The 15,567-nt window shown below is 38.4% G+C and overlaps 1 protein-coding gene across 6 annotated transcripts in view; it reads left to right on the top strand.

The window, feature by feature from the left end:
* Positions 1-15,567, top strand: part of RBMS3 (RNA binding motif single stranded interacting protein 3) — a 598,526-nt gene that overhangs the window by 517,231 nt on the left and 65,728 nt on the right. For all 6 annotated transcript variants that reach the window (XM_018075572.1, XM_018075575.2, XM_018075573.2 and 3 more), the window contains 3 exons: positions 1,754-1,800; positions 9,109-9,205; positions 11,803-11,853. In XM_018075572.1, the coding sequence (XP_017931061.1) occupies positions 1,754-1,800; positions 9,109-9,205; positions 11,803-11,853 (195 nt within the window). The remainder of the gene's footprint in view (positions 1-1,753; positions 1,801-9,108; positions 9,206-11,802; positions 11,854-15,567) is intronic.

Here is a 15,567-nt window from a genome sequence, read left to right as displayed (position 1 = left end):
ATTTTTTTTGACATTTTAAACTTGCAGAAATAGCCATTTTATTTTTCTTTGTATTAAGTGAATACTTTTTTTAAAAAACAACCACGTGTACTTTGACTTAGTCTCCTTTGCTTGGGAGAGACTACATATTTTATTAAAACAGCGGCATTTTCACAAAGCAAAGCATTTGCCCTAGCATCTGTTTAAAAGAATAATGAGAAAATTATACAAATTTAATAAAGACATGAACCTTTTGTTTGGCGGCATAAGGTAGTGTGAAACCTTGCCTTTCAGAGCAGAAACTATTTTTTGCCTCTGGAAATTTGGACCATCTCCTCCTAGACCACTGTGCAGCTGCTGGCTAACCTGGCTCTTCCAGGAGTGCTGCCCGCTCTCTGCCTGCTTGTCACCGGAGCATTTACCCTGGCTGCTCACCTGCCTGCAGAGGAACCTGCCAAGCCCAAACACTTTCCTGACCTGTTGGAGCAACCATCTGGAAGGGGGCAGACGCCATTATTCAAAAGTATTTTAGTAGATGGATTTAGGGGCATTAAAAACTCCCAGCAGGAGCACAGACCCTGCCACATGGTTGGTAAAGCATCTGTCCTTGAAGAAAATGCTGCCTGTCTCAGGCAACAAACATAGGATATGTATGACAAACAAAGAGAAACAGTGGCTTGGAGTGGGATGGTGCCATGGCATTTTTTCAGCTGCTGCCAATGGGAAAGCAACACCTTGAGTAATGGGGTTCCTCTCCCCTATGCTTCTAGTCCCATACAAAGGGCAATTTCTTCCCATCTTCCATCTCATGGTAGTGTCTTACGTTGGAATGTATTTCACAAAGGGAGGGGAAAAAATAGATAAGGAAGGCAAAAAGTTAAAGCAAATGCAGTATGTGGGAGGAGAGATTGTCTGTTCCATGTCTGGGGGGGGGAAAGGTCTTTCCTGCATGACCCTGACTGCTGTCTTGGAGCATAAGGTGGAGCAGTAAATTCTATCTCCGACCCTGCTCTCTCACTCTCCTGTGGTACCTATGGATATGTCTGCTAATGGTGGCAGTGATGACAGTTGTTAACTGGACAATGTTTTGACACTGCCAAATCCTTTTGCACAGGTCATTGTCTGCCTGGTGGTAAATGGCAGCTGAAAAGCTCTGTGTAACACATTAACAAATTCTTTTGCTGTCCAGACCTCTGAAGTATTTTAAAAGCCTTGTTTAAAAGCTCAAGCTTTTCTGCTTCACAACTCATTTTTTTTCTTGTCTCATGGTAATGAATTAACTGTAAATATGAGTGGCACCCCAGGGAAACGATAGGCTAGGGTCATGCAGGGTGTGACCTTAGCAGAAAAGATGAGATTCCTTCCTGAGGATCTCTCATGAAGTTAACTTTGGAATGTTTACCAACTACCTGTCTCACAGGCAACAGCAGGATTTGACCCTGTCTTTTTATAGTGAGTAATCAGCTGTAAACGCATAGATTTCAATGGAGTTATTAACTGATACTGGTGCAACAAAAGCTCCATTTGCCATAAATGTTATGGAGAGATGACAACCAACAGACTGAACAGATCTGTTTCTCAGTGATCTCTCAGGCAGGGGAGGTAACCAATCTGTTCCGTGCTGCTTTGGGCCATCTGAGCTTCCCTTAAGAATTTAGATTTCCATATAAGTTGCATTCAGTTTTTATTCATATTGGCTTAGAATATGTTTCATGTCATTTTTTTTTCCTGCAGTAATAGTAAAAATCTGTTTTTCTTCCCTAACTATGTGCAGGCTGGCATGGCTTTGACTTATGATCCAACAGCTGCTATACAGAATGGGTAAGGAATGCATGTTTTCTTATGCCTTTTTAAAAATTATTTTGAATGTCATCTTCTATTTTCTCTTTCTGTGGTGAAACTTTTTCAGAAGCAAATTGACCCAGTCATATTTTGTCTGAAGCATGTAAAGCTATACTGTCAAGTTCTGCTTTTAGTTTCCCTTTTCTTTTTATGCCCTCTTGTTTGCAATATCTTTTTGAATGGGAAGCTGTTTTTCCTGATAGTTTCCATCTCTATTTGCCCAATGTTAGTGGATGTTTTTTTAATCTCTCTCTGTCATGAAGTGGAAACCAGTAAAGTTTTCCTTTACTGACTTTGCTTTTGTTAAAATAATCATTGAAGATTCCAGTGTATTTTGGATAATAGAGCTATTACTTCATCTGGGGTTCTCTCTGCAGGCTGGCTAGCATCCATGGCATTGTCTGAATAAAAATGCCAGATAGGGAGAAAGCCTTAAATTAGTGTGTAAGCAGATGGAATTCAGGGGTAAAATTCTGAGCAACACTCTTCTTCATTTCTCAGCTACCATTTGCTGACACAAGGATTTGCAACTTTTTCTCAAATTGAGCAGAGAAATTACATCATCACATTATTTACCTGCATGATTGCAGTTCCAAATATTTCATGAACCAGAAAAAGATATCCTTGAAATCTAGCTCTCCTTTCAGAGAGGTTAACAACAATTTGAAAAGAAGCAGGAGGTTTGACCCTGAACCCCTTGACAGTCACTCTTTGATCAGAGAGATGTTTGATATGATTATTAAATTCCATGCATACTCCGATCTATGTTCTCCAGCTGAATTTATTGATGTAGATGAGAATGACTTTATTTGTTAAATATTTGTTAGGGCACTGCTAGTTGAAACATTTAGGAAAAAAACTAACATTCCCACTAGTTAAAAAAAAACCCTACTAAAATCAATAGTAATAGTCTATTTTGATTAATTGCCCTTTACAAGCAATGGTTTTGTAGGACTCGTGATATTCCCATGTGTGGAGGAAGAGACCAAACTCAGAAGAAAAGATAGTTTTTTTGGAGTTGTGATTTCAGATTCCTCTGCTTCTGTTTCCCTGTTTTGACCTCCAAATGAGTTTTTCTCTTCTATTGTTATACTTTTCAGCTGGTAAAATATTATAGTCTCTGAATAAAATCATCACTGGTTCATAATCCACCAGTGTTTCTTGCAAAAAACTGGCTTTTATTTCAAATAAATTCCTGCATGTCAGTTATGTGAATGTTTTGGAAACTGTAATTTGAATGATCCTTGTGATTAATATTATTTTAATTCAAGAATAATTTTTTGAAGTTATGAACGTTGCCTCAGAATCAGACATGATTTGTATCAACGAGCATGCACGGTGTTCAGGTCAGACTGCTCGGATGGTTTGGTCACTCAATCGTTTGAACACGCTGTCACTGATCATTTGGAAAAGAAATTGTATACAACGGAGAATTTCAGCTGTGCAGTTTTTAAATATTCTTTTATTTGTAGAGCAAGAGATATACTGCAGTACCAGATATCTCTCTAAGAGTGACAATTAATTACTGCTTTGACGTATCTCTTCTTTCTAGAGTGTCAAAATATTTTCAGTTTCATCAGAACTAAACCATCATTCAAAATGCTCTTGTGGTGAGAACTTGATTGTATGCAATATCAAAGAAGCTCTTACTATGCAGAAAAATTTGTCCATCAAAAGTTATGCAATTGTTTTCCTGCCATGTTACACTGGATTTTTTTAATCTGCCCAGGCATTCACATAGTCGTCTCTACATATCCTGTTAGATATAAATTTTTATTATTTTTCATAAACCTCTTTACTTGCAAGAACATTGAAAATTTTGCTCATGGGGTTTATTTTAGTTAAGTCGATGCTTTTTGCTTGTAAAATATGTAAATGCAGTCTGTTGCTTGCTGACACGAGACACAGGCATCATAGCAGTAGTGTGGTCATGGTGCAAGAGACTTAAAGGCTCTTAATGACTATGAAGTAAAACAGGTTAACTCAGTTATCAGTGAAGGGACATTAGGCAAACACATTGATATTCCTCGTGGTGAGGGCAGTCTGGAAGTGAGCACAGAGCTGCTGCTTACAGCCCCCCCTGTGTTGATGCTGTGCCCACACCCCCTCTTGCATGAATGATGCTGCATAATACTTTGGCAGTAAGGTGGGTCAAGCTGTTAAGGTTTACATGGAACAATGTTGCGCAAAGATCTGTAAAATAAAGGCCACTTCCTTGTAGCAGGTCTGGTCTGTGCAGCAGTTGGGACAAGCAGGTGCTGACCTGCTGTGATAAGCATGAGTTGCACAGATCTGTGTGTGCTGGTGCTCCCACTGGGTGTGGAGCTTAGTGAACTGAGGCTGGGGATGGGAAATGTAAAAGATAACCAAGTTGAGGTGATGATTCAAGAAGACTTATGAATTACCAATAAAACTTAAGAAGAAAGATTCACTGCACGTGCTGACATCTACTAGAGCTCTCTATTGGGTCAATAGATGCATTTTGATACGTGTAAGTTGCTAAGTCCACAGAGGATTATATGGACCATGAAAGTCTACTAAAGAGACGTGTCTCTGCAGGTATCATGGTATTTAAAATGTGCAGTTCCTTAAGAGGTGTGGATTATATTAGGTTTTGAGTTGAACCATAACCAAACCTCAGGGAAGAATCTGCACTCTTGTTTCCAAATGAAAAGATGGGTTCTCGTTGCTCATGATGTAGTACTATCACTTTTATTACTGTATAACTGCATATTTGCCTTGAAAATCTATAGCAGGAATAAAACAAAAGAGAGCGAGAGAGAGGCTTTCACTAAAAATAACTAAGATTTTTTTTCCCCACTAAGCAATAGATAATTTTCTTCAGTGTCTATTACATTGTAAAGCTTGATTCTCCATTTCATTATATTGTTTTTATGCCCATGTAGCTCTGTTTAAGCATCCAGTGGAGTTACATCAGCATAAAGCTGGTATAATGGACTGGAGAATCCAGCCCGTAGTGTACCATAGCACTGCAGTGTGAGTTACTGAAGATATGGTAAACATACGCTTCAGTAGATAAGCACTTTTCACCTAGCAATCTCTCTGTGCCTTTTTTTCGTTTAAAATCAGCCTTTTCTGAATCCCATTTACAAAGGTACTCGAGTTTTATTTTGGGGGGTAGTGTGCCTGTTGTAATATGCTATTTATTTTTCAATTTGTGGTATTAACATGGTTTTAGTAGTTTTATGCACTCATATTAAGAACAAGATAGAGGTCTTGTACTTGCATGGTAAGGAAGCTCATTTAAAATGTTCCAGAGGCTGGAGTCCTCCTGGCCATTTGTCTAAGATTGCGAGGTACTGTAACAGTTTAATATCTGATATCTGGGGGACTATACTGTGCATTTGCTGGCCAATGGGCTCAATATTCAGATAGGTCTTTTCCAACTCAAACATCTGACTGTGTGGCTTATTGCAACAGAAAATTGCTGCCTTGATAATGCTCGGTAATACTCTTACATTATGTGAGCCCCAGGATACTATTTATGAATCTAACTTTTTCAGTACTGCCCGCAGGCATGAGGCATGAGCAAATGGTGTTTATTGCAGTGCAAATAGGATCTTTCTCTTGTGCAGATTCTGTGTGGAAGGTTGCATATTCCCCCACAGAATGGGAACCATATGGATTTTTTTTTTCTACTTTTTGGCAGGGAAATAGCGACCAGACACTGCAGATAATGCAGTCCCCAAATGCGAAGGGAGGGTTGATGTAGCAGGGGAGTATGTGCTTTGTCTATTAAGCAACAGAAACTGTTGTTAAAATGCTGCCTCTGTGTGTCTGATGATGTACTGAAAACATGGTTCTTTTCAACATCTCTTAAAAATGTTTTCTTTTGAACCCTTCTTTATAAACCCCTCTTTAGGAGCATCGAGGAACATCTTTTTGCCTCCTAGTGAGGAGTTTCCCCTGTACTTATGGCCATGCTGAAAAAATCCATTTTTAATACACGGACCATGTCCATTTTGCCTTGCCCTTGCCACCTGCATGCTTGTGCTTCTAGCATTTCAATTGCAGCTGAGGAGCAAGGACATTGTCTTATGCCTGCAAAAAAACCCCCACACGTGAGGATGCAAACTGCATTTGCAGAAAATGCAGCTGAGCCTTTTGGAGAGCTCTCCTTGGAGCTCACAGGTCAACTACCACAATGTCTACAGCTCTCAAAATACCATACTAGATACTGTTTATTTTAATGCCAGGAAATTTGGAGGTATAATTTAATATATCTGAAATGAGTCAAAGACAGTATAACTCATATCACTTTCCACTCTGCTTTCTGATATAGATATTCTGATGACTGAGAATCCTGTATTCCCTTGAATGAACTTACAACATGCATCTTCCACCTCATTTAACCTCTTCCTGAGCCTAAAGAAAAAAAAAGGCAAAGGCTGAATATAGCAAGGTCAGCAGCTGCAGATATTGTTGGCATGCTGTAGGGTTTACACCAGAACAGACCACTGTTGCATTTTTGTTCCTCTTGTCTTTTGTTAGATCTCCAGCATGTCACTTAAGCCAATTACATGTTAGGACATTAGCCTATTTGTATGCAAAGGGAATTTAGGGAGATGCCTCTGAGTCCCATGGTGAGGGTATGTTGAGCCCTCTTTGTCAGTGGGCCCTGTCATGGCAGTGCATGGCTCCAGCACTTTGGTAGGTTGAGCATCCCATACCTGAGGGTTGCTCTGCTTGGGTCTGACAACAGCAAGGACATCCCTATCCTCACCATACCACCTGTATTTCATGTGTGGCAAAGATCCACATCCTTTATTTTTAGATCCCTTTGGCCACAAGTGACACTGTGGAAAGAAGACAAGTCTTTGTCTCTTGGTGTAAGAGATTCCTGATTGAAAAATGTTTGCCCTACAACCTGTCACAGTGAGTCAGATTATTAACTTGATTTACTATTATTATTAAAATTAAAATATATGAACATACATGAATATATGAATATATGGATTTTCTCACATTGTCATTTGCAGCATCAGGTTTTCTTCCTTTCTCTTTCTTGATGCCCTAGTGCACGAATTTTCACAATATAGCTGAGTATCCTGAGAGTATGTTTTATTTGATGCTTATTTGAGAGTATTCCAAATGACGATAGATAAATGGTACTGGCAGGGGTGTTGGAAGGGCTGTATTTTTCTCATTACCATAGTGTATATTCTACAAACTTATGTACTATTCAGATAACTGCATCTCTAAGCTGAAACTGAAATGGCAAGCTGTCTGTCAAGTTCTTGGCTTAGCACACATTTTCTGTAAATTTGTTGGTATTTGCTGGGATTTACTGGAGAGTTGATTCCAAAGAGTCAGCACTACTTCCAAATGGAAAGTTGTTTCTCCCCTATACTTGTCTTTGTCCAAGCAATTCATATGTGGTATGAGTATGAACCCAGCATCAGTGCCAGGCTGATGAATGGAATGAGAACAGAATGAACAAAATATGTAGTTTTCTCAGAAGAGTTTTGGTGTTATATTATCTTTTAGTTTAAGAGGTTTATAGGTATTTCTATACATTATGCATTTTACCTATAGAGTAAATTGTCAGTCTGCAATTGATGATTTTCATTTGCTGCACACAGCATTTCTTAGTTCATCCACTTAACAACAGCACAGTCCAAATGATTTCTGGTTAACATTGACCAGGGAGAAGACCCCTGTACAGGACTTAGATAACATGCATCATGCTAATGCCATAAATGGACCCGGCTAGTGGTGTAAAAATCCTTTCTACCCCAATGTTGTGTGAACTTAATGTTTGATATAATGGGATAAAAATGCCTCTAAATTCTCATTATACGATATATATAAAATCAGGCAAAGGCACAGTTTTAAAATAGTCTCTGTGCAAGCATTGTAAGGGCAGATAAATGGTCTTAAAATAGCATTATATTTCTATTAAACAAGAAATCAGTCAGACGCCACCTGCTGCTTTTGGCATTTTAAAATCTGATTTGGAATAGAGAGAACAAATGATTGCTTCTCTGTCCCCCTCTCCCTTCCTAACTTTGAATGTTTCTGCCCAGCCTTCAAAGAGAGCAGCCTGTTTTTCCAAGGCTATTGGTTGAAGTCAGTGGTTATTTAACCTACATCCACAATGAATGCATCCAGTCTGAACTAGACTGATTAGTACTGAATCTGTGATGCCAGGGCGATCAGGAAATAGAGCACTTGTTTAAACACCAGTAATGATTTTTTTGTTGTTACATAGCTGTCATGGAAAGCTAGTGTTGATTGCTTCAGAGTGGGGAGGGGGAAAAAATATAAAAAGAGAGGGAATGTAATCCACTTCACTGTGCAGAATCTTCTATTACTCATTGGTGCATGCTCTATGAGAAGGATCTACGTGAGGTTTAGATCAGACAAGAAAATGCTGCACATGAGTGTTTCTGTCTGAGTCCAAAATATCATCATTTTGACAACTGGAAGACTACAAACATTCCTTTTTTTTAAGCAATTTTATTGTTCTGGCTTGCAGTTGAAAGTGAAAAAAGGGCAAATGCAAAAATCTCTACGAGCACACACATATTAAGTACTTACACAATCCAGCAATAGTGATATTTTCCAAGTGATAATTTTATCAATAATCATTAACCGACAGGGAAGGAGAAAGAATATAACATTTATTACCATCAAGCAAGAGATAGTGCAACTTCTGTTCATAGTATGCAACAGTGGAAATAAAACCAAGTCAGTCTCAGATTTTCAGTGCTGCCTGGGGCATTTAGCCTCATAATTTTTCATACATTTCACCAGAATAAGGATTTTTTGCTCTCTGCCTAGATGAATATGAAAATTTCAGCCAGAGTTTTTGTAGCCACCCCTTAATAAAATAATTCAGGCATGTATATAGAATGTGTTATTCTCAGCACTGAAGCATTAAGATCTGAAAAGAAAACAGTACAGCATGTAAAAATGAAATCAGTAATATTGTCTTCAATATCGCGTAAGAAATTTCCTTTCAATAGCTAGCACTCTGGAAAATCAGCTGTCCTTGCATTTCAGATAATTACTTCTTGTATCATGAAGTTCTGTATTTGTGCTAGTTGAAGTGAAAAAAATATGCTTCGTGTAAATATTCTTCCTCCTTCCATTTTCAAGATGTGCTCAATGGAACCATCACATCTTCTTTATTGTGGTTTTGGAAATAGATGGACATAAATTACCTGTGTAGACTCTTTTTGTCTTTGCCTAGGAGGCAGTGAATTAGTCAGAGCCTAAGCAGTCAAAAGGTTCAAAAAATCTCCCTTTTGTTCTTTGTTTCAGATTTTATTCCTCACCGTACAGTATTCCAACAAACCGCATGATTCCACAGACATCAATCACACCATTCATTGCTGCTTCCCCTGTCTCTACATATCAGGTACGTCAGATTTCCGCTTGTCTACTATTTTTCCCAGTTAATTATGTTTTGGATGTGGATGAAGGCAGAGTGTATACCATAGAAAATTGTGTGAGTGCTTGCGCTCTTGAGTCACACTTTAAACAAAGGTCTTTCTAGTAGTATTCAGGTATCATTTGGTGTAGAGTTTTAAGTGTTTCCTGCATTCTTTACAGTAGTAATGAAAACCACCATAATTTTTTATTTCAATCAGCTGCTCTAGAAAACAACATTTTGCTTAATTTACAGCTGACAACACCAGAAAGCTTATCATTCTTAATTGAAATGTTTTCTCAGTTTGTCTCCCCTTCATTAGCCAAAACTTTTTAACTGTGTTTTTTTATCATTTATGTTGACTGCATTGTATTTTGACCTTTTGACCTCAGCTGTACTGGCTCCAGTAACAGCATCCTTTAAAAGTGCTCATTTTTATCCAATAATCCCTAACAAAAAAAATTACTTGAGGATAACTGCCCTCATATCCTTCTTTAGTCTGCTACATGCCTTGTTGTTCAGAATTTCTCTTTTCAGCATATCCCTCACAGATTTCCACTGGGAAATTATTCTCTTGCTTTGGCTTTCTGAAATGGAAGTCAAAACCAGGTTGTATAGTTTTATTAGCCATTCTCTGGGAACATAGCACTTCACAGAAGCTGGTCATTGGCTATACCTTTTCCAATTTTAGTTATTTCTGTCCTATGGCATCAGTGCTTTTCCAGTCCTGAGTCTTATCTGAAATAAGCAATCCAAACTTGCAAAGCTGCAAGGTGGGCTGTTCTTAATGTTTGGGTTGGTTTGTGGGGGGTGGGAGTTTTGAGATGGTATGGTACTGCTTACAGAGAATTCTGGGAGGTTACTATGCTTTCAACTTGATCTTCAAAGACAAATGATTCTTGTAATTTTCTTTGACTTTTGTATTATTTTATTTTAGATGGGTATGTAACACTTGCCAAACCAAAGTTGTTTTGATGAGGTAAATTCAGCAAATTTCAGTAAGTGGCAACACCAAAGAAGTGTCAGAGCCAGAGGCATACGAATGCACCTCACATGCAATTTTCTTGGTAGCGAGGCAGGCTGAGTTATACTTCCTCCCTCTTATTCAGGCAACTGAATTCAGGCCACCCAGCCACCCACCCACACATCACTGCTGCACAGTTCACATTTGCTCCCCTCTTTCATTCTGGTTTGAACCATTGCATCCATTTGTGGTTTGATGCATTTGCACCAAAAACATTCATTTTTATTTTCTTAACCCATATCATTCTCCTCAGATAGGTTGCAATGTAAGCCCAAAGGCATTTGCCCTGGCACAGAGAAGAAACTGGAAGGGTGCAAGAGTGGGAGCAATGAGCAGCAAGCTGTGGCAGCTCTAGTGTATTTTAACTCATGGGGATTCAAAACATAGAATGTTGTAGTAAAGGTGTGTTTTCATGTGTGTGTGCTGGTTTTGGTTTTAAAGATGTTTTGAGGAACTTGCTTTTCAAGAAAAAATATACTTTGATAAATGTATACAAATGTTGAAGCACACAGTTATACAATTAATACAATTAATTGCTTCATGAACAAAATCACAGGGCATCTGGAGAAGTGGGACTTTGTAGCTTTCTCCTTTTTACCCCTGGTCATGTTCTGTCTGAGGTGTTACATGCCCATCTCTGTGAGCTTGGAGACAGCAAGCGGGGCGCCCACTGATGTCTGTAGCACAGCTACATTTTTTGTTTACTTGTGTGCTGCGGTGCCCAGACTGATACAAAAAGAGACTAAGATACACAATTCTTGGGGCTGAGTCTGAGTTATTGATAACATGTGGGCCATTCACACGTAGCACAAAAGGGAGTTACGGCTCGAAGATGCCACCACAAATATGCAAACACTCTGTAATGTGTGTAGTTGTTAGTAAAATCGTTCTATCCTTGGAATGTGTTACATGTCAGTCATAAGGCAGAACAACAAAGAAGGACTTCAGTGAGGCATATGGAGTTCTGGTGGGAATAGACCAACACCAAGATGCCCAAGCTAAGAATGATCCTGGAGGGGAGAGACTTCTTAAGCTAGCTTTACCATGAGAGCTTTCAAAGGGAATAAGTTTCAAAAACTCTGAATTAGATCTGCAGCTCTTACAGAAAACAGAATAAATAATTCTGGGATCTCTGAAAATGTTATACCTCTAAAAGTTCATACAGATACTTTTGTAAATAAACTTTGAACGTGTTATGTCTCCTGTACCCAGTTAGATGACATGTTCATGATTATATTGATAGATGAAAGGAAACAATACAAATGAAAAAAATAGGACAATATGGAATGTTGAAGACTGCTTTATGAGGTAAAATGATGTGAATCATAGAAGTGGTGCAAATCTCAGACTTTCGACTTTGGTAGAAAACATAATCAAATGAAATTTGAAAGCTTTGTTGTCAAGAACTTTATGAAGCATAAATTAATTTTGTCTTGAGTTGCACGACTTCAGTATTTTGTCAAAATTAGCACCATAGTTGTAATACAGAGAATATTTTCAAGCAAATCTTTGAGTTAAATTTTAAACTTTTCTGTGCTAATTATAAGTATTTAATATGCAGGTCCAGAGTACTTCATGGATGCCTCATCCGCCATATGTTATGCAACCAACAGTAAGTGGATACTTGGTTATATCCAGCTAAAAGTGCTTACATTGTAGCCTCTCTCTGTTTGTCCAGCCACATTAAATTCCTGGGTCATGGAAGAGCAGCCAGCTGCTACCTGTGACAAGAGCCCTCTGCTGTAAAGATTCTGTTCCTTTAAGGAGCACCATTTGATTTCGTGGAAACAAGAGGATGGGTGATATGTTATCTGATTGCATTGATTGTGAGAGACTAACTAGTTCTGAAGTGTTGCTTGTGAAGCTCTGCTTAGGGGACTACAAGCAAGATAACTGCATTCCTTCGCACTTTGAATTGCCAGGATCAACACTTTACCCTTCCCTTATATGCCTGTCCATCAAAAACTTCCTGTGTAGTTGTATATAAAGGATCCTCACTGCCTCGCTAGTGCATTTCAACATAGTGGGAAAGGGTGAAGCACGACTCTCTGAGGCAGTCTCTACCAAATCTGAATCTGCATTATGATTTGATCGGTCAACTTTTTTTTTTCCCCTGAGTAAATTGCCATCTCTATCAATTTATAACTACTGCTTAAAGCTGCATTACACTTCTAACCAACATTCATTAGAAGTATTGCAGCTGATTTTTTGTTTGCCTCACCAAAGAGTTTTGGTCACTTTGTCTAAACATTAGCAATCTACCAGAAGCAGTCACCATACTGAATTCCACTATATACAGATTTCTTTAGTTCCATTTCCTACCTTTGATCAGTTTTTCAGGTATGGATCCACTTAAGAGTGTCGTTAATCAAAATTTAAATGTGTTCTTCGCACATGCATCAATACATTGATTTATACGAGGAGAGTAAAATTAAAATGAAAGTCTATGCTTAAGGATTATTTGTTATTCACATTTGGGTTCAAATATTATGACTTCACAATAGAGTAACTTCTGGTGAGAGTTTGCTGTACAACAACATGAGTATAATTGCGCTACATATCAGTTTAGTAGTACAGGACTCTCATCGCAATTTAAGCCCCCTTTCACTTCCCTTAACTGTTTGGAGACAAGTTCTTTAGTTTTCTCTCACCAGGCAATGACTATAGCGTGGGACTGACTGTCTCCAGGATGCCCAGTTCCTACCTCTGCAATACTGCACCTCTCTGCATCCCTTGGGGGAAATTTCCATCTCAATGAAGTAAAGCTGCTGCTGTGTTCCTTGTAGGGAGACGAACAAATTCACAGTTACAAATCAGTCCTGTATTCTAACATTTGGATTTAATTGCAGGCCACAAGATATCTTAGATATGTAGATATGATGAGTTATGAGACTTGTGGAAGTCTCTGATCCTCGCAGAAAGACTCACTTTCTAAAAGAAAAACCTAAGCACTTTACCAATCCCAGTTTTTATTTGACAATATTCAGCAAAGCATTTTTCTGCAGTACTAGAAGAGGCTTTCTGGTGTAGTTATCAAATGTATTTACTCCTTGCTAAGGACACGAAAAGAAAACTATCTTTTATAGTGAGTGGCATCCTCAATATGCCAAGTTAAATTCACGTTCATTGTTAGCGAGAGAGTCATGTCAAAAAAAGGATGTGTGCTTCTAGGTGGAAAAGCAGAGGGGCAGTGGATAAGTGGTGTAATACTTCAGTTCCAGTGTCATTGACATTGTGGGAACACTTGCATGGTTTTCTGTAGCAACCCTGGTCTCTTCACCAAAAGATTTTTCCCTTGTGTTTCCCAAGACTATGTTCTTAAGTAAGTGGACATGAGGCATTTAGTACTGAAGAAGTATAAAAGCAAAAAGGCAGAACTACCATTCCCCAGGTTTCATTGAGAGATGAATTCTTTATTAGAAATACCTGAAAAATTGTCGGAGTATTACCACACAGAGGACTCATGAGGTTTCAGAATTGATGGTCTGTTTTAAAAGAAAATAAAGAAAGTGTGTCCATTTTAAGTTCACTGTAGTTTCATGCCTAACTATAGACTCTATTCTAGGCACCTCCATCGCTTAAAAAATAAAATGAAGAAAAGATTACAATAAAGTTGGCAGAATTTAAGATGTGAGTTTTGGTAACCCCATGAGCTGATGAAATTGGGAATTTTCTAATTTGGTTAGTTGTTTTTTCTTCTTGTAACTTAGTTTTCCATGTTATTATCTAAATTGCCACCACTTTACTTCATAATATTTTATAAGGTGATTGACTGTCGCACATGATGTCCCCCTGGAAACCACTGCAGATAAATATTACATTCCTCTTGCCCCAGGAAGGAGAACATTTTGTTAAGCCTCTGTTATTCTTTGTAAGTAGAGATGAACTCATATAGAAAGCACAGTTTGAATTGCTCAGACACTGGTGGTTAATTCTTTGTTTTGATTATAAGTATCCACTAAATCATGTTACTAGATGATTAGCTTTTCATTTCCAACAGAAAGTCCTACTTCATATTTATGTATAATTTAACATCACGTACTGTCCCTCATGGCAGAAAAACAGGCAGAACCATGCTGTAGAGTAGACAAAGGAGGGTTTTCATTCTGCGTCCTGTGCACACACAGGGCAGTCTTATCCTAGACAGGCAAGGTTGCCCACAGAGAGAAGAGCTGTGCCGCACAGTGCTACCATCCTGTGTCTGCCTGCCTCTTCTCTGCCTGCCCACCTCATCTCCCTTTCCACCCACCTCCATTTGCAGTAAATACCAAGTCCTTTCTTCAGTGATATTCCTGTAATAGGATGGCCTGCCAGACGTGTCTCTCCTTTATATATCAGTTTCAGCTACGTTTTCCTGATGTGTGCATGTGTGCATTCTGTATCCATTTACTTGGTGGATTAAAAACTTCACTATAGTAAAAGATTGTATCTCCAATTTTTTCTCTAGCTTTTTAACTACAACCACATAAGCCTCTGACCCTAACAAACAAAAATGACATATATATTAACTGGAAAATATTTGCACATATTGCTTTCCATTCCCCAGCCTTGTTTGTCTTCTTACTTTTGTGATCCCTTAAAAACAGATAACAACCAAAATTTCATTCTCTGAGAAAATAACAGTCAGAAAATTTTTGTCCTAATGGGAGAAAGTCAGACGGACAGTCAAGGAGTCTGCAGGTATACAATTGATATTGTAGGTTGATGCCAATACAATTTAAAGGGGTTTTATTTTTTGTTATCAGTGATTTTTGCTGATCTTATGCTAAGAGCCATGGAAAAATAACATCAAATAGGTTGAGGTAGTATTGCTATTTCTGAAAAAATAGTATTAAAAATATGCTGGCATAGTAGGGTCACACATGAAAACTTCTCACATCTTTGTGCTTGCACAACCTTCAGAGTTTTGGAAAACAGGATTCCTGAATCATGTGGACGTGATGAAAAATTTACCTTGAGGCTCATATGTGACTCAGACACTTCTGAAAAATGTACCCTTTGTAAATTGAACCTTCACCACTTTTCCCCATATTGACTGCACTGTGTCCAAGTAAGAATGACTAAAATTTGCCAGTTTTGTTGCTTTGCTATGTGCCCTGGTCATTCTCCATAGCTGTAATGGAAGACAAGCTCCAAAAGAGCTATAGCAGTATGGGTGTGGATTAAAATTGGCATAATGTTTAATGCACTGATGGCAGTCTGGATTCTGTTTAGTTAACTGTAGCTTTCAAAGTACAATGCTCACTCTTCCCTACTTGAAAAAAGTCTTGTATTTCATTACTGCCTCAGGATAAGGGTAGATGGATAGTGATGGCAGAATCAAAAC

Source organism: Manacus vitellinus, unplaced genomic scaffold (genome assembly GCF_001715985.3).
Source record: "Manacus vitellinus isolate BGI_N305 unplaced genomic scaffold, ASM171598v3 scaffold_3_pilon, whole genome shotgun sequence".
Classification (NCBI taxonomy): Eukaryota; Metazoa; Chordata; class Aves; order Passeriformes; family Pipridae; genus Manacus; species Manacus vitellinus.
The sequence above is the reverse complement of the archived record's forward strand: the minus strand, read 5'-3'. Positions and strand labels throughout refer to the sequence as shown.